General features: G+C 43.3%; 1 protein-coding gene across 4 annotated transcripts in view; it reads left to right on the top strand.

The window, feature by feature from the left end:
* The first annotated feature begins 9,441 nt into the window (after positions 1-9,441).
* GATA5 (GATA binding protein 5) overlaps positions 9,442-22,985 on the top strand; it is an 89,304-nt gene continuing 75,760 nt past the window's right edge. For all 4 annotated transcript variants that reach the window (XM_074210427.1, XM_074210426.1, XM_074210425.1 and 1 more), the window contains exons 1-3: positions 9,442-9,536; positions 10,919-11,681; positions 16,438-16,613. In XM_074210427.1, the coding sequence (XP_074066528.1) occupies positions 11,153-11,681; positions 16,438-16,613 (705 nt within the window). In that variant the 5' untranslated portion in view covers positions 9,442-9,536; positions 10,919-11,152. The remainder of the gene's footprint in view (positions 9,537-10,918; positions 11,682-16,437; positions 16,614-22,985) is intronic.

Genomic DNA, 22,985 nt, shown 5'->3' with positions numbered 1-22,985 from the left:
TTGTTCACAAAACAGCTCCTCAAACATGACAGTTATTTAGTCCCTTAAGTGTGTTTTCTAAACTAAATATCCCCAGTTGTTATAAGCAATCTTCCTCTGATGTGATCTCTGGTCCTCTCAAGATTCATATTCTTTATCATGATCATCCAGATGTTATCCACATAACAGAAGGATCTAAGATTTCATCATGTGAGAAACTATCAATATGAAGACACCCTTCACCAATATAGACTCAGGGATGATTTCAACAAACCCTGGGGAAATTACCTGAGGCCCAGAGAGGTTAAAATACCTTGCCCAGGGTGACCCTGGAGTAGTGAGGGTCAGAAGAAGCATTTGCACCCAGTGTTCCTGTCTTTAAACCAGTAATATATTTACTATACACAACTACTTCTAAGGTCTTGGTGCTATTTAATCATTGTGCTATTGTTAATCAAAGATTAATCTGATTATGACTCATAATCATGATACTGATCCTGCTGGGTTAGTAGTCATGAAGTTTCGGTATAGATTTCCAGTTTTGTGATTGAAATTAATGGAAAAATATTACTGGTATTATCTAATTTAATTAAATTTAATAAAAATGTATTGAATTTTAGAAGGTAATAATCTGACTCTGGAGCCAGAAAAATTCAGGTTCAAATCTTGTCCATGATACATATTATCTCTGCAATGTTGGACAAATGATTTAACTTCTGAGTACTCTAGACAACTTCCTAATACTATAAGTTGTAGAGGAGATGCCAAAATGCATAGAAGGAATTTCTTCATCATGGAATTCCCTATATTATTGAATTTAGAAGCCCAGATCCTATTTCTATTATCAAATTATTATAGGCAAAGCAATATGCTATGTAATTGAAATACAAAGAACAATGAAATAGTCCCAGTTATCTGCAATCTTCTGAGGTTGGGGAGGGGGAAGTAGAAAAAAAGGTCAATCAGAAGATACCATTTTATTTTTATTTATATCTTCTCTTTTTGCACTATCTTCATTTCCTTATATATTCCTTCCCCTCCCCTTACAACAACAACAAAAAAATAATTAAGGAGAAAAAGAATCATTCAACTTAGCAGTATCTCTAATGATTAGGAAGTTTTTCTACATAAGATAAAACCTATCCTTCAGCAAAACCAATCACTATATGAATGTCTGACAGTATACAAAATATTCCACACACTCAGACCTCTCTGCAAAGAGGAAAAGAGGGAGGACATTTCTCTTGAAATATATGTCAGAGACTGAATTTGAATTCAGATCTCACCTTACAATCATAGTTTCTTTCCAGGCAGCATTTTGCTACAGATCATTTCTAACATGGTGGAATAGTGTAGTGAATTTAAAATGAGTTCCCATGCTGATGGAGGGAGGTCCCACCACAAAGGTACATAGAAGCTTAGCTCTGACTTATTGACTAATCTCAAGAAGTTGACTGAAGCATATAGAGATGGTGAGAGACACATGGATGGTGTCAACAGTAACACTTGAACTCAAGTCAGACAGAGTGCCCAGAATCCTATTCACTAAGTGCTTCACTGACATTTATTTCCAGAATTTATCAAAATCTCTGTGCATAATTGGATAATAAATAAAGGTCAGTATATTGACTCTGATCCTCCATTACAAGACTAACTTTGACTTCTGAGCTCTCAATTCATCCCACCCCAATTTTCTTTCCTAAATAACCAGGACTCAGTCTTCTTTCACTCCTATCCCTACCTAACTAGAGTATAAGTCCCTGACCCAGATTTGACCCTTTCAGAGCTACTGCCCCTAGCTGAAAAGAAAAGAAAGGAGACCAAAGTGTCTAACTAGGATTCTAGGGAGACGAAAACAAGCTGAGACTGGAGCCAGTTTGGGCAGAATGGATAAGGGAGAGGTAAAGAATCATAGGATCTTAGACCTGAAAAATATCTGAGACTTTCCAACGCCCTCTTTTTTCAGATAAGGAAACAAACATCCAGAGAAGTAAGACTTGCCCAAGGTCACACAAGGTACCACATAGGTGGCAAGTAAGGCAAACCCAGATTCAAACCTAGTTCTTCAGACTTCAGATTAAATGTGCTTTCCACTAAGACTAAAGGAAAATCCATGGAAAAATAGAACCTCCCACAGAAGCAACCTATGGAACATAGAACTCCAAGTTGGAGTAGGAGTTTCTCTTCTCAGTCCTTGAGGTCAGGGACCATATTTTTACCTTGGTTTCTATCATACATGCTTAGCACAGTGCCTGAAACATAGCAGATGCTTAATGAATACTAGCTAAAATTGACTGATGAGGTTGGGGGACAGGGAACAATATTAAGTCCTGATCCTTCTGTTCTTCTCAAGTGGTTAGCACAGCCGCACTCAGTCCAGAACATTTAATTCTCCATGATTCTTCTTAGGGCTTCCTCCACTTCCTTTTTTCTCCATCCAAGATTGCCCATCACACTATCCTTTGATCTTCCTGTTCAGAAGAACTTTGTATTGGGCTCATGAAACCTTAGATTATTAGTGAATCTGGGATGGCTAGGTGGCACAGTGGATAGAGCACTGGTCCTGGAGTCAGGAATACCTGAGTTCCAATCCAGCCTCAGACTCTTAATAATTACCTAGCTGTGTGGCCTTGGGCCACTTAACCCCATTGCTTTGCAAAATCCTAAAAAAAAAAAAATAGTGAATCTGCAGGAGCATTTGGCCCCTGAATGGTCCTTCAGTAATCTACCAAATGTGAAGAGAGTCAGTGAAGCATGTTTTACTAGGAAAACTGGTCTTGAAATCAAGAAGACCTGGGTTCTTGAATACTTGAATACACACCAAGGCTGCTAAGTGACCATGAGCAAATTATAACCTCTCAGCATATAAATACACCATTTGCCTTAGGGAAAACTTAAAGAGAAGATAAGTTCAAAATTATACCCACTTCTCCTTGCCCCTTTCCTACTCCATGGGAACTGCTACAATTGACATGAAATCAAATCAATTAGTAGGTAACCAATCTGAGTGTCTTTGTGTTGGTTGTTTCTTGTCTTCCATTATCAAAGAAGATCAAAATGACATCACTATGTCAGAGACAAATTATTGTGTGACTGACTGTGACTGATCAGACTAATGTGAGTTCAGAATGCTCTACCATGGGGGGGGGGGGGTGCAGCCAGGTAGCGTAATGGATAGAGCACTGGTCTTGGAATCAGGAAGACCATAGTTCAAATCTGACCTCAGACAATTGGCAGAAGTTGTATGACTTTGGACAAGTCACTTAACCCTGATTGCTTCATATCTGGTCACTGGACTCAGATAGTTCTGTTGGAGAAAGTGAGGTTGGTGACTTAGCACAACACTCCCTCACTTCAGTTCATGTGCTTGTCATGGCATCATTTCCCTGATGTCATGGTCTTTTTTAAGAATGAAGAACAAAACAAGGCCATAAATTGGAGTAGCTCACATTTCCTTTGGGTTGCTTCAATTCTGCCTTGCTCATAGAACACAGCACCCTTTCTGATGAGGGCACACCACAGTATATGATATAACTGTACACATATTACTAACCAACTTGGGGTAGTTCTAACTAACCAATTCTGGATGTAGTTCAAAGAACTGGGTTCCTTTCTCTCACAATTGCTAACTTTGTGGCTTTGAACAAGGCATTTTTACATCTCTGAGCCACAATTTCTTCTCCTTAAAATGATGATATGGTTAAGGTCTGACTGTTATTGTGGAAGTTTATCAAGTCAGGTTCAGGGGCAGCCAAGTGGCCCAGTGGATAGAGCACCAGCCCTGGAGTCAGAACCTGGAGGATCTAAGTTCAAATTCAGCCTCAGACACTTAATAATTGCCTAGCTGTGTGAACTTGGGCAAGTCATTTAAACCCATTGCCTTAAATACATTTTTTTTAATTTAAAAAAGTGTTTGGTTCAAAGACTGGGGGTCCTGTGTTTTTTTTTAACTTTCCCTCTTGGCTTAGGGGAATATCCATTTTCTTTTTGAAAGAGATGAAGGGTTTTAGGGAGAGGATATCTGACAGGACTCTGCAAGAGCATGAGGGAGAGATGGAGAGAGAGAGAGAGAGAGAGAGAGAGAGAGAGAGAGAGAGAGAGAGAGAGAGAGATTTTGACCAAGGAATACCAAGATTAAAAGTTTGGTTCAGGAGAAAGCAAACCGTAAGCAAAACAGACAACGTTATTTTTAAAAATCACTACTTAGTAAGAGCTTTACATTTTACAAAGCACTTTAGGTGCATATTCTAATTTGATCCCCACAACAGGCAGGAAACTGAGGATCGTAGAGATCAACTTCTATGACAACAGTAAATATCATACCAAATGTCAGAAAAGAATTTCAAAGGGAGTACTTTAATTTGAAACTGACTCCAGTTCGAAAACTCTTTCCACTATACTGGGGGATCAGGTGGGAATGAGGGATCGGAGTTTGGATTTTCCTTTGGAGGTAGTTTAAAGGCTTGAGACTTCACCAACAGGAGGCATTGGCATTTGGTTGCATTCATTTCCCAGACGAGAGACAGAGAGAGAGAGAGAGAGAGAGAGAGAGAGAGAGAGAAAGCGTGAACCTTCGAGGCCCATGTCTAACTGTACGGGGATAATCAATCCCTCCCTTCCCCGAGGTGGGGCAGAGATCCCTCTGAGATGTAGAATGGATGATGAACGAAAGGGGCGGCTGGAGGCAGGGGAGATGGATGAAGAAGAGAAGGGAGTGGATGGCACTGCTCCTCAAAGACGATTTAAGTTAAAATCTGGGGGGAAATCAAAGAAAAGAGCTTTTTCCATCTTGGAAATTATTTGGAGGGCAAGGAGAAACAGAAGTTTCGTCCCAATTGAAAAGGGGAAGAAAGGAATCCAAGACTCAAGGCAAGAAACCCTAGCCTGGCTAATAACCGAGTCAACTCCGTCGAACTTGGGTATCACACAGCGCAAATCCCTCCTATAGGGGAATCCGGACCCGCGACCACAAAGCCGTGACTGTCTCTCAATCTCTCTCTCCCTCTTACTCTTCTGGAAGACGGATCCTGGAAGGGTCGATCTCTACCGCCAAACCTTAGAACAGACTTTATTTTATCTAGATAACTGCTGGACTCATAATAACATATCCCAGTGCTGGTGTTTACTGATTGGTACTTGCTTCAATTATCTGTTTACTTTGGCGGTGGAGACAAAAAACAAAATCACATAAATACCTTGTAAACCTTCGAGTTTTCTTTGCCGTGCTTCCCCTCCCCTCCCCTACCACTCCCAAAGTTATTAGTAAACTTAGACTCCAGAGTCCTGAAATCCACTCCATCCCAAACCTGGGCTCTGGCTTCCGCCAAACCCGCACAAAGCGAACGGGAGTACAAGAAGGAGGTGCACATAAGCTTTTCCCTACCCCCCCCCCCAAGTCTCGCCCTCATCTTTGTCTTCATTTTCCACTTTCCCGCGTCCTCTTCTCCAACTCTTGGATCTACAACCTTTTATTGGAGGCGAACTCGAATTACATTCCTAAACGAAAGCCAAGCTGAGGATGATTTCAGTCACAGGAGCATCTTCCCTTAGTTTCCCGCAGAAAGTAATGGAAATCTCGAAGTGGGGCCCAGAGAACCCCAGGCCCCTACCTAATAACTCCGGGCTATTTTAATGCCTGATCCTACTAGCAAACCTGCGTAAACCCCGAGCTTTAGGCATCTTCACCGAGCCAGGTCCTCAGATCTTTCCTGGGACCCACGCCTGAACATCTCTAATCGGACCTGGTCCAAGTACCCATCTTTATTTTCCAACCCTGGCTCCAATCCCTTGAAACAGGCCTGCTCTCTCCATCCTCCACAGGACCTTCTCCCTGCCCCCAGATTTTGTAGATGACTGCGGAGTTCCGAGGCTAGAGGAGACTGGACAGTGGAAACCTGAGGGGTAGGGTTCGAAGAAAGACTGGTGGAGTCCGGATGGGAGGGATAGGACTGGATGGGACTGGATGGGACGGGTCAAGCCCGTCTGCTTACTACACAATAGCCAAAAAAAAAAGTAGTCGAAACAAGTGTCCTCTCCCAAACAGGGCTCCCCTCCGTAGGTAGAAGGAACTGACCCGAAGAACCAGAGAGTGGGAGGAGGTGTGGGGTTAGCCGCTGCTCCCTTTCTCTGACTCCTAAATTTCCCGGACAATCAGTTGGCAGTTGGCCAAAAGTTGGACAAAAAGTTGGCAGACTCCATTTAGAGCGGTGTCCTAAAACTCAGGATGAAACGGTGAATCTGCCGGCCGAATCGCGTTAAATAGGTGTCTAGCCAGCATCGGGGAAAAGAACCCTGGAATCCTGAATAGGAAGACACACACTACTCCATAGGGGAGGAGCAAAATATTAAGATGCTCTTAGGATTCTATCACAAAATATAGTAATACCATGATATTTCATAAGTATATTCTTTCATCAATTTGGAATACTCCCTCCGTCAAAGCATTTCACAATCCTTTTTATCACCTAGATGGTTCTAAAAAGTCTCCCGGACTAAAGAATTTCCTCTCTTTGCAACCAGCCTAGGCACAAGTCTCTCCAAATGTAGCTAGCCTAATGCTTGGGGGCAACAGACTTAACACGCTTTCATTGAGTCATACCAAAAACTATCGGCTGACTGGGAGCTTTAGTCCATAGCCTTTGAGAATCCAGGGTTCTCTCCTTGCCTTGATGAGAACTCAGATTAGTACTTTTCTGGAGGAAGATATAAGGATATGTCGATTTTATATATATATGTGTGTGTGTGTGTGTGTGTGTGTGTGTGTGTGTGTGTATAATCTGTGATTATTTATAATATTATATTTCACATACATGTACATTGCATAGTTTAGCCTCATGATAGCCATACATAGTCATATGTGACAGTCATACATATGATGAGCCATAGATCATCATTCACATGATTGAAATCACAAACACATATGTACAGAGGACAGTCTGAATTGGGAGTTAGCCTTGGAGTCAAAATGATGGGGGACTGTGCCCGACACCCTAGCTGTGATATTTAACAAATCACAACTTCAGTGTAGCCGGTGATGATGAAGATTTTGATGATGATGGTGATGAGAATAGATTTGTGTATTCATATATACACATCCATTTATACAGGTAAACACATATATACACCTATATATGTTGTGTCTTATTGGAATAAGATTGAAATACATAAACACACTGATGGACGTTTGGTGTGAAGAGGCAACTTGGTATAAAACTAATACAGATAAAATAATGGGTTTGGAGTGTTCCTCTCTCACTCCTTCCCATGTGTGACTGTGGTCAAGTCATTTCAATTCTGAGGCTCTTTTTTTTAGTTTATAAACTCTTAATCAGTTGTTGTCTTTTTGTAGGGAAGATATGTAGCTTTTTTAAATTAAAATCAGAGCATCTGATAAAATACTGAATGAAGAACAATGAAATATAGTATAGTAGAATAGCCAACAGTTCTATTAAATAATATATTCTCTAGGGTAAAATATAATAAAATATCATGATTATGTACTATATATTTAAGTATATTTATATATACATATTATATGTATACATAGATAATGCCTTATGTGCATGCTTCATAGATCTGGAGAGCAGGGTTTATTACAAATCATACCAGTTCCCAGAAAAACAAACTATGTTATCCTTACGCATAGCAGTTTACAATTGAGGAATAGTATTATGCTACATACTATATGAATATTCCAGGACACCTGTATATTGCTATGTAGAACTCCTGTCCCGGAGAGTCATGAAGGCTCCATCACTGCTCTTTAAACCAGTTGGTTTCTGGGGAGTCCCAGCTCCAGATGGTTGCCAGGGCAGGGCCGTGAGCTTCACCAAGTTGGACTTTCTCCTCCACCTCCCACACAGTTACAAGAGCCATGTTGCCCCCTTGGGTTTTAGGGTCAATTTATACAGAGTCCTCCGTGCACCAAAGGAAGTTTTTGGCAGTTGAGTCAGGGGCTCTTTTGAGCGGATTTTGAAAAGGGCCTTAGGAAGAACGATAGTAGGAATTAGTTCGGGGTTCAGATCGACTTAAAGGCATTATCTCACAATACAAAGAGCTGAACTTGGAGTTGAAAGAAAACTTTTCGATTCCTGGCTTCCAGTTACTAACTTAACAACAAACTAACTACTGCTACTACTATTACTACTACTTACTAACTTAGCAATCTTGGACCAGACAGTTAACCAGGGCTGTTTTATCGTTTATAAAATGAGGTGGGAGTATGAGAGAGTAATAATTTCACTTACTACCTCACAGGTAGTTCTTCACAGTTGTGAAGCTTTTTGTAAACTTTAAAGTGTTGCTAGTAGCATTAAATTTGGGTCAGCTGCAAGAACCCAAGTGTTGGGTTTCTCCAACAGAGAGGCTGCTATGGGCTTTTGGATCCTCAGTAGCTCATGGATGACGTGGAGACGCAACCGTCAGATCTGACATTTGGTTCCTTTCGTTGACTTTAAAATGTCTTCACTAGCCAGGGTGCGGCCGCTGGACCACTCGAGAAGTTGGGAATTCGAACACCGGAGAGAGACTTCAGGAAACTGGCCAGGCCCTTCTCCAACAGCTGGGTCCCGGCCCTGAGGAACAGCCTGGGGTTTACGGGATAACACTTCTTTGAGATTGTGATCCAGAGCACAAAACTTTTGCCTAGTGCCTGAAGGTCCTACCTTTGTCTTGTACACACAGCATCTGTTTCGATGCCTCCAAAAACCCACCTTTCCAATCCACTCCCACCCTGAGGCTTTTGTTGAGAGCTTTTCCACTTGTTTTATGGTTCAAAAAATTTCTCCCCGGTGTAGACAAGAACACACAGCACATTTCTGTCTTGGGGCACATAATTCCGATTTCCTTGCGCCAGGTGTCCTCAAGCCTTTGAATGTGTGAGTGTTGTTGGGGGAAACAAAATCGGAGTTGGACTCACCCTCAGCGTCTAGCCTCCCCTCCAGGCTTCGGCTGGCTTCCGGGTCAGAGAGGCCGAGGGGTTTCGAGATCCCGCTCTGGTTCTCAAGGCCACGGCTTGACCCACTGAGTGGGCTTGTGTGCGGGGCTGGGAGGCGGACAAGACTCAGAGGGGCACAGGTCTGGTTTGAATTTAGAATAAATAATCAATCAATTCATCTTAGTTGCCCTGTGTTCCAATATTGGGACACTGGGCCAGAGGACCCTGTCCTGGAAAATGAGAGCTTTGCCCACCAGACTATTCAGGCCCCAGCCAAAGAAGCCTGGGATTTCTCCTGCTTCGCTCCAGCCTGAAGCCAAATTCCCAGAGAAAGTCTTGCAGGGTCACGTGGTCCCCTCGGACCAGAGCCCCAGTGCTGACCCGGGCTGGGGGTTTAGGGCAGCCTGGAGCCCCCCAGGAGGGCGCCGGGAGATGGGGCGGGACGAGTCGGGCGGGGCGGACGCTGACCTTTGGAGAAGCTTAGCGGCAGGGGGTGGGTTCGAGGGGAGGGGAGGGGAGGGGCTGGGGCCGGCCCGGCCCTCGGCGGGATTCCCTGCGGCGCTGCCTCTGGCTCCCAGTTGCTCGTCCGCTTCGGCTGCTGCCCCCTCCCCTCCACGCCACAGTGAGTATGATGTCTCTGCCCACCTTTTATCTGCCCGCCCGTCCTTATCTGGTTCACGGGCCGCCCTGCTCCCGTGTGGATGCGGACTCCCGGTGGAAGCTACTCTCCCTGAGGGCCCCCTCCTATCCCAGCCCGGTTCCCGCCTCCCTCTCTCTGCCGGAGCCCTGGGCCCTTCAGGCCGCTGCAGGGGTCTCTGAGTCGCAGCCGGCCCTGCTGATCTATCTCAAGGCAAGACTTTTGTCATCCCGTTAGGCCTGGATGGTGCCAGTCTAGGCACTTCCCCCGGATTAACTCAACTCCGGGACCCTGTTACTCCGTAGGCGAGCCTGGGAGAGCCAGCGATTCCCCTCGCCTCCGGAGTCCTCAAATGCTCTCCTAAAGCAAACTGAGGAATTGGGTCTAATTGATGAACCCAAAGACTACCCTTCACCTTGCCGTTTTTTTCATTTCTCTCTCTTCTTCTCTCCTGGGGAGTCCAACTCCTTGGAGATACTCTCCTCCGCCAGTTCTTCCCTTTTTCTTTCTCCGTTGTGACTTAGTCTTAGGAACTTAGCTTGTAGGAGTCGGCGCAGTGCAGAGAGGTTTCTAAGATTGGAGATGATTTTTTGGTTCAATTTTTCAACAATAAATCCACTTCAGGGTCCCCCCAACTTCGGAAAATCTTAGCTCAACTTTTCTTCTCTGGAGGGAACCGGAGCCCTATAATCTGGGTTGGAGGTGGAGGTAGAAGAGTAATAATCTAAGGTTGATTCTCTCTTGTTATTGCTTCTCGGTCCCCCCTTCCGAAAAACAAAAGTGATGAGAAAAGAACTTGCCTTTGATTTAAGTCATTTGCCGGGTTTTACTTAGAAGCGAGTCGGAAAACGTAATACCCGGGTTACAACAATCACCCAATCAGTGACTCTTGCTTTTCTTGGAAAACGAAGTGCCTAGATAATAAAAAACGGGGAAAGCAGTAAATGAGTTTTGAAAATTAGCTACTTTGAGAACTCTTCTGCCGAGTCTTTCGGACCCCCAAATCACCGATCTTATTTCATGTTTCGAGGGAGCCGGGGATTTTGCCTCTAGTCTCAGACAAGCACTTTGGGAAATGTGAAGGGGATAATTTATCAAACCAGCCGAGCTAAAATGGGAAGTGAATCTTCCACTGATGTTCCAGGTATGGTTAGTTTCTCTGGGATAAAGCAGGATGGCTCTACTAAGAGATTGAGAATGGAAACAGAGAGAAGACTCAGAGGCGGAGGGCAGGTGTCATCTCCAAAACTGGTGGAGCGTTTGGGGAGGAGGGTAATATCGGGGTGCAGAGAAAAGGTCTGCATCCATAAACAAACAAACAAAAGACCAAGTTGATGGTCTTGTTTCTCTTTTTCATCTCCCTCCAGGTAACATCCTTTTCTGGCAACATCTGGAAACCAGCCCCTTAAGTCGATCCAGATAGCCAGACAGATAAGGGAGACCAAGTCAGACACTGGGGGAAAAGTAGAATCGATCTTAAGGCATTTGCTCCTTTGGTTTCGGTACCTGGTTCCAGTTGTGCCCCTCCCGCTGAGCTTCCAGTTTTAATCACACTTCCAATCGCCCCTTTCTGGGACAGGAATTACGAGGCCTACATAGAGATGTACCAAAGTTTAGCCCTCGCTTCGAACCCGGGCCAGGCGCCTTATGCCCATGACTCCAGTAGCTTCCTACATTCGCCAGCGGCCAGTTCCCCAGTATATGTGCCTACGACTCGGGTGCCCTCCATGCTACCCACGATGCCCTACCTGGCGGGCTGTGAGGCTGCCCACCAGAGTCATCCACTGGGCAGTCACCCGAGTTGGGCCCAGGCAAGCGGTGAGGCTTCGGCCTTTAATCCCGGCAGCCCCCACCCGACATCTGGTTTCTCCTACTCTCACAGCCCTCCTGGGGGCAGCGGCGGGGGACGGGATGGAACATACCAAAGCCCCCTGCTCCTGGGTAGTGGCACCAGGGAGCAGTACACCAACTCTTTGGTGCGCTCAGTCAGCGGATCCTATTCTAACGCCTACCCAGCCTATGTAAGCCCGGACATGGCCCCTTCCTGGACTGCAGGCCACTTCGAAAGCAGCGTTCTACACAGCCTACAGAGCCGCCAAGCTGGCCTTCCTGGCCGGAGATCTACCTTTGGTGAGTTCTCCTTCAACCAAACTTCCCCTTCACCATTTTCCCTGTGCCTGGACTTAGTACTCCTTACTAGTCATTCTGTGAGTTCCCCGCCATACCTCCAAGATCCAAGCAGTACATGTCCCTTTTGCTTCCTCGGTGAAGTAGAGAGGGTGGGAAAAGCAAAATGGGAAGGTTGGGATAGTTTTGCTTCTCTTCTTTTAGGAGTAAATTATATATTTTTATTTTTTCTAAGTGGCAAGTCCTGGTCTCCTACTCCCTTTATCTGAATGTCTTACTGACTGAGGTCAGGTTCAGAAGCTCACTATTAAGTCTAGAGGAGTTCCCATCCCCACCCTTTGCCCCCCAGTCTCTAGGGGATTAGGTCTCAAAGTCTTTGAGACAGGTTTCCCTTGAATCTTTGCCCTTCACAAGAGAGAGAGGCTTAGGATAAGGATCATTTCTTTCAGGTACAGGCACTTTACCCTTTCCCTCTTACTCTAATCCTGAAATCTCACAGGTTTCTGACAGGGTGGCACATATTCTCAACTGTTAGCCTGTTCTACAAAAAGGAAGTATGGAGATGTTATTGCAGAGAATTGAAAGGCTCATTATTTGATTATTTAGATCAACTGAAACATTCTCACCCCAATTAAAAAAAAAACTCATGCAAAAATAGCAAAAATATGAGGGTGGCTAGGTGGTGCAGTGGATAGAGCACCGGCCCTGGAGTCAGGAGTACCTGGGTTCAAATTCAGTCTCAGACACTTAATAATTATCTAGCTGTGTGGCCTTGGGCAAGCCACTTAACCCCATTGCCTTGCAAAAAACCTAAAAAATAAAATAGCAAAAATTTTCCCCAAAAAACTCCCTTTCCATCAATAAGAGGAATTTAGGGATTAATTGTTCTTACAATTATTTTGACATCCCTTTATAGCTATCCCAGGTATAACTTCCAAGTCACCAGGTGTAATTTCTAGGCCACCCCACATCCTCTCTGCAGTCTGAGGATTAGGGAATGGATTATAGCCTAGGTGAAGCTCTATCCTACCTAGTTCAGGACTTTTCTGTGTGAGCCCTTCAGCCAAAGCCAACTTCTCCAGGAGCTTTTTCTTTGACCTCACCTGAGCTCAGTGTCCCCTATATGCTGAGCTGAAGGCCCAGTGTTTAATCAAGAGGAGCATATTTACAGGGCTTTAAGTAATTTATGGAGGTAAATTAGTTTATATCTGAACAGACTTTTGGTCTCCTAAATCATCTTCTTCCAAACAATTCCCTAGTTGCCTTATTCTCCCCCTTCCAAGGAGATATTGAAACTCAAACAGGCAGTGGTCAATAAGAACCACTTGAGCTGAGTACCATTTTATCTTATTCTTTAAGCCACCCCTCCACCCTCACCCCCCACACAAACATTTTGCTAGTTGGCCCTTTCCAGGACTGAATTACTTCTTTCTCTGTGATGTTCAAAGCCCTACCAAAGTTCCTCATTCTCCTCTCCCTTCCATTTCTTTTCCTTCTTCCTTTCCTCTTATCTTTTCAGTCATCTCCCTTCCCTTGTTCTCTGTTTCACTTCATTTTCTTTTCTCCTTTTCCTTTTTTTCCTCTTCATACTTAGTATTAATCTCCTCTCCCTCTCTCTCCCTACTTTCTTGCATCTACCTCTCCTTTGCCTTTTTCCTACTCTATATTTACAACTATCCTTTTCCATCTCTCTTTTTTTCTTCACCCCTCCCCTCCACTATCCTGTCTCTTCTAGCCCTTTCCTATATGAAATCCCCAATTCCACCCCCCTCTAAACTTTTTTATGTTTTGTTTTGAAAAGCACTTCAAGTCCTCAGCAGTTATCTCCTTCCCTGCCACCCTCCCCCACCTTCTCCACCCCCCATCAACTCCATTCCTGGGCTCTGGGGGAGCTTATCTCTACAGAGAACAAAGTCACCCAGAGGAGAGGGTGTGAGGCCTCCGCCTTCTCTACCCCTCCTCCCCCACAGTTTCTGGGCTCCCAACCTAAGTTGGGAAAATATCCTGTCCCCTCTCCTCCTGCCAGGTCTTCGCATCTCAATTAAATGGATAATTTAGGTGCATTCAATCACTTCCAAGACCCAAAGGATCATTCAAATAGACAAGGATTGCCTCAAAGCAGGCATTATTTTCCATTTCTCTTCTGGTTTGTGCTGTTGTTAGCTCTTCTAAGGAAACAGGAGTTTGGGGATGAGGGTGCATGACAGTGGAGAAACTTCTGGCTTAAGATACAGAAGGTGAAAAACTGAGCCTTTCTTGATCTTGCACTCAGTAACCGGCACTAGCTTCTCTAGTTCCATAATGGTTCACTTATTTATTTGATCACTTTCCACCACTGATTCCCAGTACCAAGAACTGAAAAGGCTCTCAGTCAGCTAGAGGAGAAAGGCGACAACTGGGCTCCGGAATCCTAATTCTTGTTTATTCGGCGGAAGTATCACTTGGGAACACACGGGACCTAGTCCACTTCTAGACTCCCTGTTTTTGAATGCAAGCTGCCTTACTTATGCAGTCCTAAAGTCTAGATTTGAAAGAGATCTTAGAACATTAAATGTCAAGTGCTGGAATGGACTTAGGAACATAGAATGACAGAATTGGAAGGGATTGTAAAGCCTCTATTGTTGAGAGCTGGGAGAATAAGAAATCTAAAGAAGGGACCTATGATGTCTCAGTCAAAACCCTTCATCATACAGATGGGAAAACGGAGACACAGAGGAAGGGAAGTGACTAGCCCAAAGTCATATCTGTGACCAAAATGTAAGTAGCCAAAATGACCAGAATTGAATGCTACAGCTTACTGTGTTCCTAAATAATTAGGGCATCACTCAAGTTTGAGTTTCTTGGGAACTAGCTATCACCTTCCTTGTGTGGCCTTTACAGGCAAGATTCGGGGAGATGCTTCGGAGCTAGATGACACAAGGGGAGTTCAGAGTTTCGATTTTTCAAAAGGAAATAATCCAGTTCCAATAATTTATGCTCGTGGCCTCTTGCTGCTGCTAGCCAGAAGACAAAATGGAGCAGGCTAACACCCCCCCCCCCCACTCCCACCCCGGGCCTCCTTACTCTCAGCTCTGTCCTGGTCCCAGGTCTAGGTTCTCTGGTCCCGGGTCCAGTCCCGCCTTCACTTCTCCCACACACACATACATACACACACTTCGCCCCCACCCTGGCGCTGCTCCTCGGTCGGTCCGTGGCAGCCCGACCCGAGGTGTGATTGATCCTGCGTCACCTCCCCCTGCTCCCCCCAACAGCCCTAGCGCCCGCGGCCCCCACACACATTCCATCCGACTTGGCCCAGCCTGCGCGTCGCCACCAGTCAAAGCCCCCAAAGGTTTGATGGAAATCAGGGAAGCCCCCGAGTCGGCCCCCAGCCCCTCCCACACCCACCCACTCACCCACCCCCGCCTTTAATCGCCTTACAATAACATCGCTTCTGAGCCCTGTTTAGACAACCCGGCCAGCGGGCCAGTCTGTCCGCCGTGCGGGCCTCAAAGCCCAGCCGGCCCATGGGACGCACGGAGGCCAAGGACTGGTCTTAGCCAGGCCTCGGCCTTGGGTGAAAAAGCAAAAACCACAATATTAACACCCCAAACTGGAGATCGTGGGGATGGGGGGAAGGTACGGCGGCAGAGGGAGGAAGCACTGAAAGGAAAATTGTGGGGAGAGGATGCGTGGGCACAAGGGATAAAATAAACTCAGCTGGAGGACCAGGAAGGCTAAGTAGAAACGAAAGCAGGGAGACCTGGCTAGGCTTTGCTATGCAGATAGGTGCTAACTTCCACTCCTATCCCCCTGCCCCTCCGTAGTGAGGCTCTTGCCGGGAGCCTTCTGGATTTCCCAAGATCTGGACCTACAGGGAGGGACAAGGATGCTTAGCAATTTGCACTGGAGAAGAGAAGAGGAGCCCAGGAAAAAGCAGGGAAAGATCTCGGTCCCAGTAGTTTTTTCCTGCTGTAGACATTCCTTCCCTAAACGACTCCCGGACGAAAGACAGCGGATAAGGAAGATATTTGTCAGGACTTTACAGACCACACAGAACCCGAATTTCTGAGAGTTCCGTCTTCGAAACCCCATTCTGATACTCTGGTTAGCCAAGATGTAATGGTCCTTCTTGAGGTCTCTACTTTCCCAGATTGCAATGCAACAAGACCTCTCAGTTCCTTCTAGTTCCGAATTCTGTACGTTTGGGAAGTTGGCTTGGGATTCCACCAAGAAGAAGGTGGACATGATGGCACTGGATTCTATTGTACACGTCCCTGTTCCTTGTGTTTAAACGTGAAGTCCAAACCTGGAGTCAAAGTTAATAAAACCCTAGGTTTCCGGCCTTTAGGATTAGGGTTCGGTGCGGTGGTGGTTGTTTCCACACAACACATTCAACTCTCTCTTCCTTTCCAATGAGGAACTCAAAAACTTATCATCCCCTATACTCTTCTCTACCTACATCTCCTCCCCCTGAGCCCCCCCCCCCTCCCAAATAACAAATCCAAAGGGCTGGCATTTGGGAAAGTTGTCTATTCCTGGGATCGGGGACATTAACGGTGAGTCGAAAGATAAATCTCATATTGAATCCTGGCTCTCCATCACCTGAGTGATTTAGATGAGTCACTTTAGCCCCCCACCCCCCGTTCGGACTAGACGGACTCTCTAGACTTTTTTAGCCCTAAATACTATGATGTAAAGAGAAGGGCGTCCCTGGCTCTGTACATGCAGTGTTTCCCCTTCCCGCAGTCTGATCCTGAAACCCTTTCTCTTCGCTCAGTTTCAGAATTCCTGGAAGAGTTCCCGGGTGAGGGCCGCGAGTGCGTTAATTGTGGGGCCATGTCCACGCCGCTGTGGAGGCGAGACGGCACCGGTCACTACCTTTGCAACGCCTGTGGCCTCTACCACAAAATGAATGGCATCAACCGGCCACTCATCAAGCCCCAGAAGAGGCTGGTAAGTCAGAGCCTGGGAAGGCGGATACGTCTGGGGTTTGCGACCAGGCAATGTTCTACCTGGGGCTCAATCCTGGGGCTAGGCGCAGAGTGAGGCTAACAAAAGCAACCTTTTCCTATGTCCTTGAAGAACCGGGGAAATTCACTTCAAGGTCTGTTCTGACTTGGAGACCTTGAACATCGAAGCGGAAGGAGAGGTCCCTGAGAAGGAGAGTAGAGAAGGTGGAGGAAGGTCGGGGTGGTGGGAGGGAGGATCCAGGATAGGTGCTGCATCTGGAAAGCAGGGCCAACTGGGTGAACAAATCCACAGAGCCAAAGAAGGAACTGGTGAGCCAGGGCTTACCTTTTGGAATGGAGGAGGTGAACTATACAGTTTGTATTAAGTGTAGCTTTTCCCCTGCCCCCACCACTATCGCCTTGGTAAAACAACTGGGTAGAGGATTATGCTCAAGGGAAATATATCAGAGTTGGAAGAGGTCGTCTAGTATTCCAATTCCCTCATTTTATAATTGAGGAAACTGAGTCATAAGAATATTACATATCTTGTGCGAAGTGATCATAGGCCAGATTTAAACGCAGATCCGCTAACTCCCCTTTCGGCTTCCCAAAGGTTGGTTCCTCCTCAGAGAGAGAGAATGCCTACCCATTTACAGAGCTCCGTAATAAAACCGGAAATTTTTGCTTGACTCTTTCCCACTCAATTTAGGACAACTGGGCTTGTCAGTGCCTCCTCCTCCCTGGATCCCAGAGATTTTCAGTCTAATTTAGAGGAGTCAGGGTTTCTTCCCCCTTTTGACTTCTTGCACTTTCGAATCGACTAGTTCAGAATGAACTGAACCAACAGGATTGTTTTCCGGGACTAGGAGTCCAGGGACTGTGGAGTGTTGTTGAGGTTGAGAGTAACTATGCCCACACCTTGGAGCCTGCCTCAGCCTCTGGGGAATTCGACAACTTTTAGCGAATTTCTCGAGTTGACAGGTTAAGGATTCCTCCACTTTCCCCGTTGGAAAAAGATAATTATAAATAAACGATTTTTAAAATGTTTTCCTAGTCGTATGAAGCTGATCTTTCTGGATTTTGGCCGGGGACCATAAGAATCGGCCTTGTTAGGGAATGTAGTCAAACAAAATTCATAAAGCGTTGGGAGTAAGCTCCCAGCTGCGATTCAAATTTGGTGAGGGGTTTTTAAAAGACCACTATAGGCCTCCTCCGATAGCAAATTTCTGATCACTGCAAGGAGGTTGAGCAACTTGGGGATGTCCTTGCCGGAAAAAACTGTAGACTTTAGGAAATGCTATATCCTCAGTTAGTTAGAAGTTATAGTTGATGTTCAGATTAAGATATTAACATCCATCTTCTCTGCAACTTTACTTCTTGATTTGGAAAAGAACCTAGCTAGAGTGGAAGAAAACAAAAAAATAAAATTGGCAGTTCTTGACACGGTGACAAGTTTTACAACTCTGAGTGTTATAGCTAAAAGTTCCCCAAGGAGCACTTCAGTTTGACTCACACCTGCCAAAAAGCTACTTCTTGGACTTTGCATAAAAATGTAAAATTATTCTTACCAAGAAAGGGGGAAATATTTCATAGAAATAGAACTAAAAATATTACAGCCAAATTAAGAAATCCTCCATTTCCTTCTGCAGAGTTTAAACTAAGGGAAGACTCCAAACTGAAGCCCAAAAGGAGTGCCTTGCTAAATTCTTTAGTAATTAGTCATTTTAATGGTATTGGATCTCTGCTTTTGGTGGGGTGGAGGGGCTAATAATTTAATCTAGTTCTATCATTTAATGTATTCCTGGGGTTATGTACTCTTAAAAAGAAATGGGGGGGGGGGGCAGCTAGGTGGCTCAGTGGCTAGAGCACCGCCTGTGCCTTTCAAACAAGCAACAAAAAAGGAAACCAGGGCAAGTGATTGAATTTTCTTTTCTTAACTTGGAATCAATTATGTTGATTTCAATCTAGGCTTTCCATTTAATTTGAAACTTTTAGCTCCTTGTGGAGGTGTGGAGAGCCCAGTAGATCTCTGGAGAGAAAGAGGAATTGTTCTAAACTTCTGGTTGGTTAATATTGATCAGAAACCTCTGGCTTCAGAAGGATAAGGAAGTTGCTTGACTTTTTGAATTTTCCACCGTCTAGGAGATGTGGTTACCTTTGGAATTGGGCTGGGCTGAGTCTTAAAGTAGTTTCTCTCATGTAGGACTTGGGACTAGATCCTCTTTTTATGGCAGTTTGTGAGTTGACTATATGGTTTGGGAACAGACATATATCTACTTTATCTTAAGAATACATTTTAGAAATTTCCACAATTCAATCAGGTTTGTGTTCACTTTTCCTTACAGAGTGTTTTCAAGTCTTCAGACAAGACCAAACAACTAAGTTTAATGTCTGCTCCCATATATAAAAGTTGAATAGATTTATATTTACATACTTTACATAACTAAATATGGAGGGCAATATAAGAAAATACTTATCTTGGTCTTTATCACTGTATCATGAGGATCAATTGAGAAAATACATGTGAAGTTCTTTGCAAATCTATTTATATCCTAAAATACAAATTTGATCATCATTTCTCTCTTTCTTTCTCTGTGTATCTGTCTGTCTGGCACTCTCTCTCTCTCTCTCTCTCACACACACACATACACACACACACACACACACACACACACACACACATACAAACACAGTGATTTTCTATCAACTTTTATCAAACATGAAATCTTCCTTTGGGTTTCAAAGACTTGGTTCCCTCCTACCATTCTAGTGTTCTTACACTGTGACTTTTCTCTTCCCTGCTACATACTCTGTGATTCAGTGACACAGGTCTTCTTGCTATTTCTCAAGCTAGGTATTCCATCTCCAGACTCTTGACTTTTGCATTGGCTGTCCCCCAGGTTTGGAATTCTCTCCATCCTCATCTCTGTGTCCTAGATTCCTGTCCTTCTTTTAAGTCCCAAGTAAATTAGCAAGTTCTACAAGAAGCCTTTCCTGATCCCCCTTGATTCTAATGTCTTCCCTCTATTGTCTCCAATTTATCCTGTATATATCTTCTTCTTATATACTGTTGGAGTACTGTTTTCTCCCCATTAGACTGTGACCTTCCTGATGGCAAGGCCTGTTTTTCTACAGTGTAGAGAGTTAAACAAGGAGGACCAAAATTTTAGAAGGATACAAGTTATATCAATTGACTCTGCATTTTTTAATACATAAGACAAAGAAAATGGAGATAAGATAAAAATATTTATTTCAAAATAAGATTATAATAAAAATTTTGTGTCAGTTGGTAAGCCCAGTCTTTCTAGTGTTAATAAATACTTGTGGCCTAATTATTAAGTACTTTATATATCAGGCATTGTGTAAAAACTGATGTGTAAAAGCAAGGAAACATAGTACAGGCCCTCAAGGAGTCTTTTCTAATGGAGAAAGATTGAAAACTTGGGATGGGGAGGTACCCTAGAAGTATAGTGCTCAGAAGCAGAGGGAGAGGTGTGATGAAAAATAGATCTGAGTCCCTCCTCAAAGTGGAGATCTTCTTAACAAGGGGACAGAGGTATTTCAGGGTGAGAAGGCCATGAGGGCAAGGGGAAATTCCAAGGTGAAAAGGGAACTGAGTCATATGTCAAAGTCTAGAGTCAGAAGGCAAGCTCTGAGCTGAATGAAGGATTATTATTTAAAAGTATTTCTTTAAACTGAGATTTTAGTAATGATAATACCCCTAAAATTTATCACTTGATTAGTATTAGTGGTAGTGATAGTGGTACTGGTGGTAATGATAATTTACTAATACTTAATGATCTTTAGAGACAATGGTACTTCTGAAACAATAGCAATTGGTTGCAGTGATTTTTAAAGAGACAATTATATCTCCTAAATTATAGAAGGATTGGAATCTCTGCAGGAGGAGGGATTATTTACATTGACTAAATTATATGTCTTTGATGCCTTCATGTACTAATATAGGGTGCCTCCAAAGACTTAATGCCTTAACATTTTAATATTAAACATTAAAACTTAAACTTTAAGAACTTCAAACTGCATTGAGACTTTTGCGACATGCTGTAGGAGAATACTTTTAAATTAATTTGGTTTGATAATTTTTAAGAAACCTGTTTTGGGGCAGCTAGGTGGCGTAGTGGATAAAGCACCAGCCTTGGAGTCAGGAGTACCTGGGTTCAAATCCGGTCTCAGACACTTAATAATTACCTAGCTGTGTGGCCTTGGGCAAGCCACTTAACCCCATTTGCCTTGCAAAAAAACTAAAAAGAAAGAAAAAGAAACCTGTTTTGAATTATTGTCTATTCACCACTGATTTTGTTTGAAAATAATTAAATGGTAAAAATTCAGTTAGCCTTTTTAGGTTTTGTTATTTTTACATTTTTCATTTTGCTTTGGTAATAACAATAAATGACATTTATAACAGTGTGTCCCAAAAGTCTTGATTCTGTTTTCAGTTTTCACAGCTTAATACTGCATTAAGGGAAAGGAATAAGTATTTGTCAATTTTTACTTTGTGCCAGGAACTGTGCTATAAGATCTTTACAAATATTAAATTGTTTTATCCTTGCAACAACTCTTAAAAATAGATATTATTATTATTATTATTATTATTATTCCCACTTTACATTTAAGGAAATTGAGGCAGACAAAGGTTAAGTGACTTGAACAGGGTCGCACAGCTAAGGAATGTTTGAAGCTAAATTGAACTGGTCTTCCAGATTTTGGGTCCAACACTCCATCCACTGTACCAGTGAGCTGTCTCAAGACTTTTGGATTACTTTCCCTATATAGACCTTAAAATTTTTTAAAGCATGTTGATATCATGTTTTCATCAAGTTTTACAAAACCCTTTGAAGACAGCACTGAAGATATTATTCCTACTTTTTAGATGAGGAAACTTGAGCCTCAAAGAAGGCAAATGACTTACCCAAGGATCACTAAGCCAGTAATTCTCTGAACAAGTTACGTTGAACACCAAGCACCACATTTGAAATTAAGACTGCTAGGCAGCTCATCCAAGGAATATTTTCACTCCTTATAACCCTGAAGAAAAATTAATAAGTTTATTGTTCTGTGTCAAGAGCAAGGTGAGAAAATTTAGGATAAGACTAGAAATAGGGAAGCCCAGAGAGGGCTCATCACAGTTAAACTTAGGCACATCATTAAGTGCTTTCAGAGGATACATTCAAGTAATATCCACACAGGGTTTTCAGATTACCCATTTGACTGAATCTGGCTGCCAATTCAGTCTAATAACTCATTTTTAAAAATAAATTCACTGTTCTGGAGTTCTTTAGACTCTACCATTAAAATAATTTCAGGGAATGAGGGAAACTGACTAGGGATTTAGGGGGTGGCTTGATGTAGAGAATAGCTAGCTAAGCATAGGGTCAAGAAGACAGACTTTCTTCCTTTAACCATTGAAAAGAAAGCTGATGGGGCATAGTGGATAGTAGATAGAGTAACAGCCCTGGAGTCAGGAAGACTTGAGTTCAAATCTGACCTCAAGCATTAAATAATTGCCTAGCTGTGTGACCTTGGGCAAGTTAATTAACCCCATTACCTTAAATAATAAATAAAAAAATTGAAAAGTTAGCCAATTAATCTCTATGAGCTTCATTTTCCTCATCTCTTAGGGAAAACAATATCTGTAGTACCTACATCTGATTGGAAATAATTAGATAAAGGATTTTGTAAGATACTCACACCTATATACACAAAAGATGTGTATGTATATAGATTCTACATATATACACACAATATATATATATTCACACATATATGTATGTTTTATATATATATTATATATATACATTAAATATCTGTGTGTATGTGTGTAGATAGATATCAGATACTGCTTATCTAAATCTACTAAAATCCTTCACTAAAGTGGAAGGAAAGGATCATTATCCTGCAGAAAAACTTTTTTTTAAAGTTGTAGTTTGAGAATAAGAATCATAAAGATAAAAAAAATCATTAGAGATCTAATAATGTCATAAGATATTAGAGTTGGGAGAGGTCAAGTAATCTAATTTCATCTTATGGAGAAAGCTGAGGTTCAAAGAGGGCAATGGATATACCTCTCTCTCTCTCTCTCTCTCTCTCTCACACACACACACACACACACACACACACACACACACACACACACACAAACACAGCCTAGAATCTTGCATTTGAATCTTCTGTCAAACCATCTTCAGAGGGAAGAACCCCCCCTTCTACTCCTGGGGGTTTCACTATGTTTGTGCCACAGTTACTGTGAAAACTCAGTCAACTTTAGCTTTACATGATTGACTTTAGTTCAGAACTCCTAAATTCAAGTGATCCATTAGCCTTGACTTTCCCCAGTAGCCAGTATTATAGGCATATG

The sequence above is a fragment of the Macrotis lagotis genome, chromosome 1 (assembly GCF_037893015.1).
Source record: "Macrotis lagotis isolate mMagLag1 chromosome 1, bilby.v1.9.chrom.fasta, whole genome shotgun sequence".
Taxonomy (NCBI): domain Eukaryota; kingdom Metazoa; phylum Chordata; class Mammalia; order Peramelemorphia; family Peramelidae; genus Macrotis; species Macrotis lagotis.
Note: the sequence above shows the minus strand (reverse complement) of the source record. Positions and strands in the feature narration are given on the sequence as shown.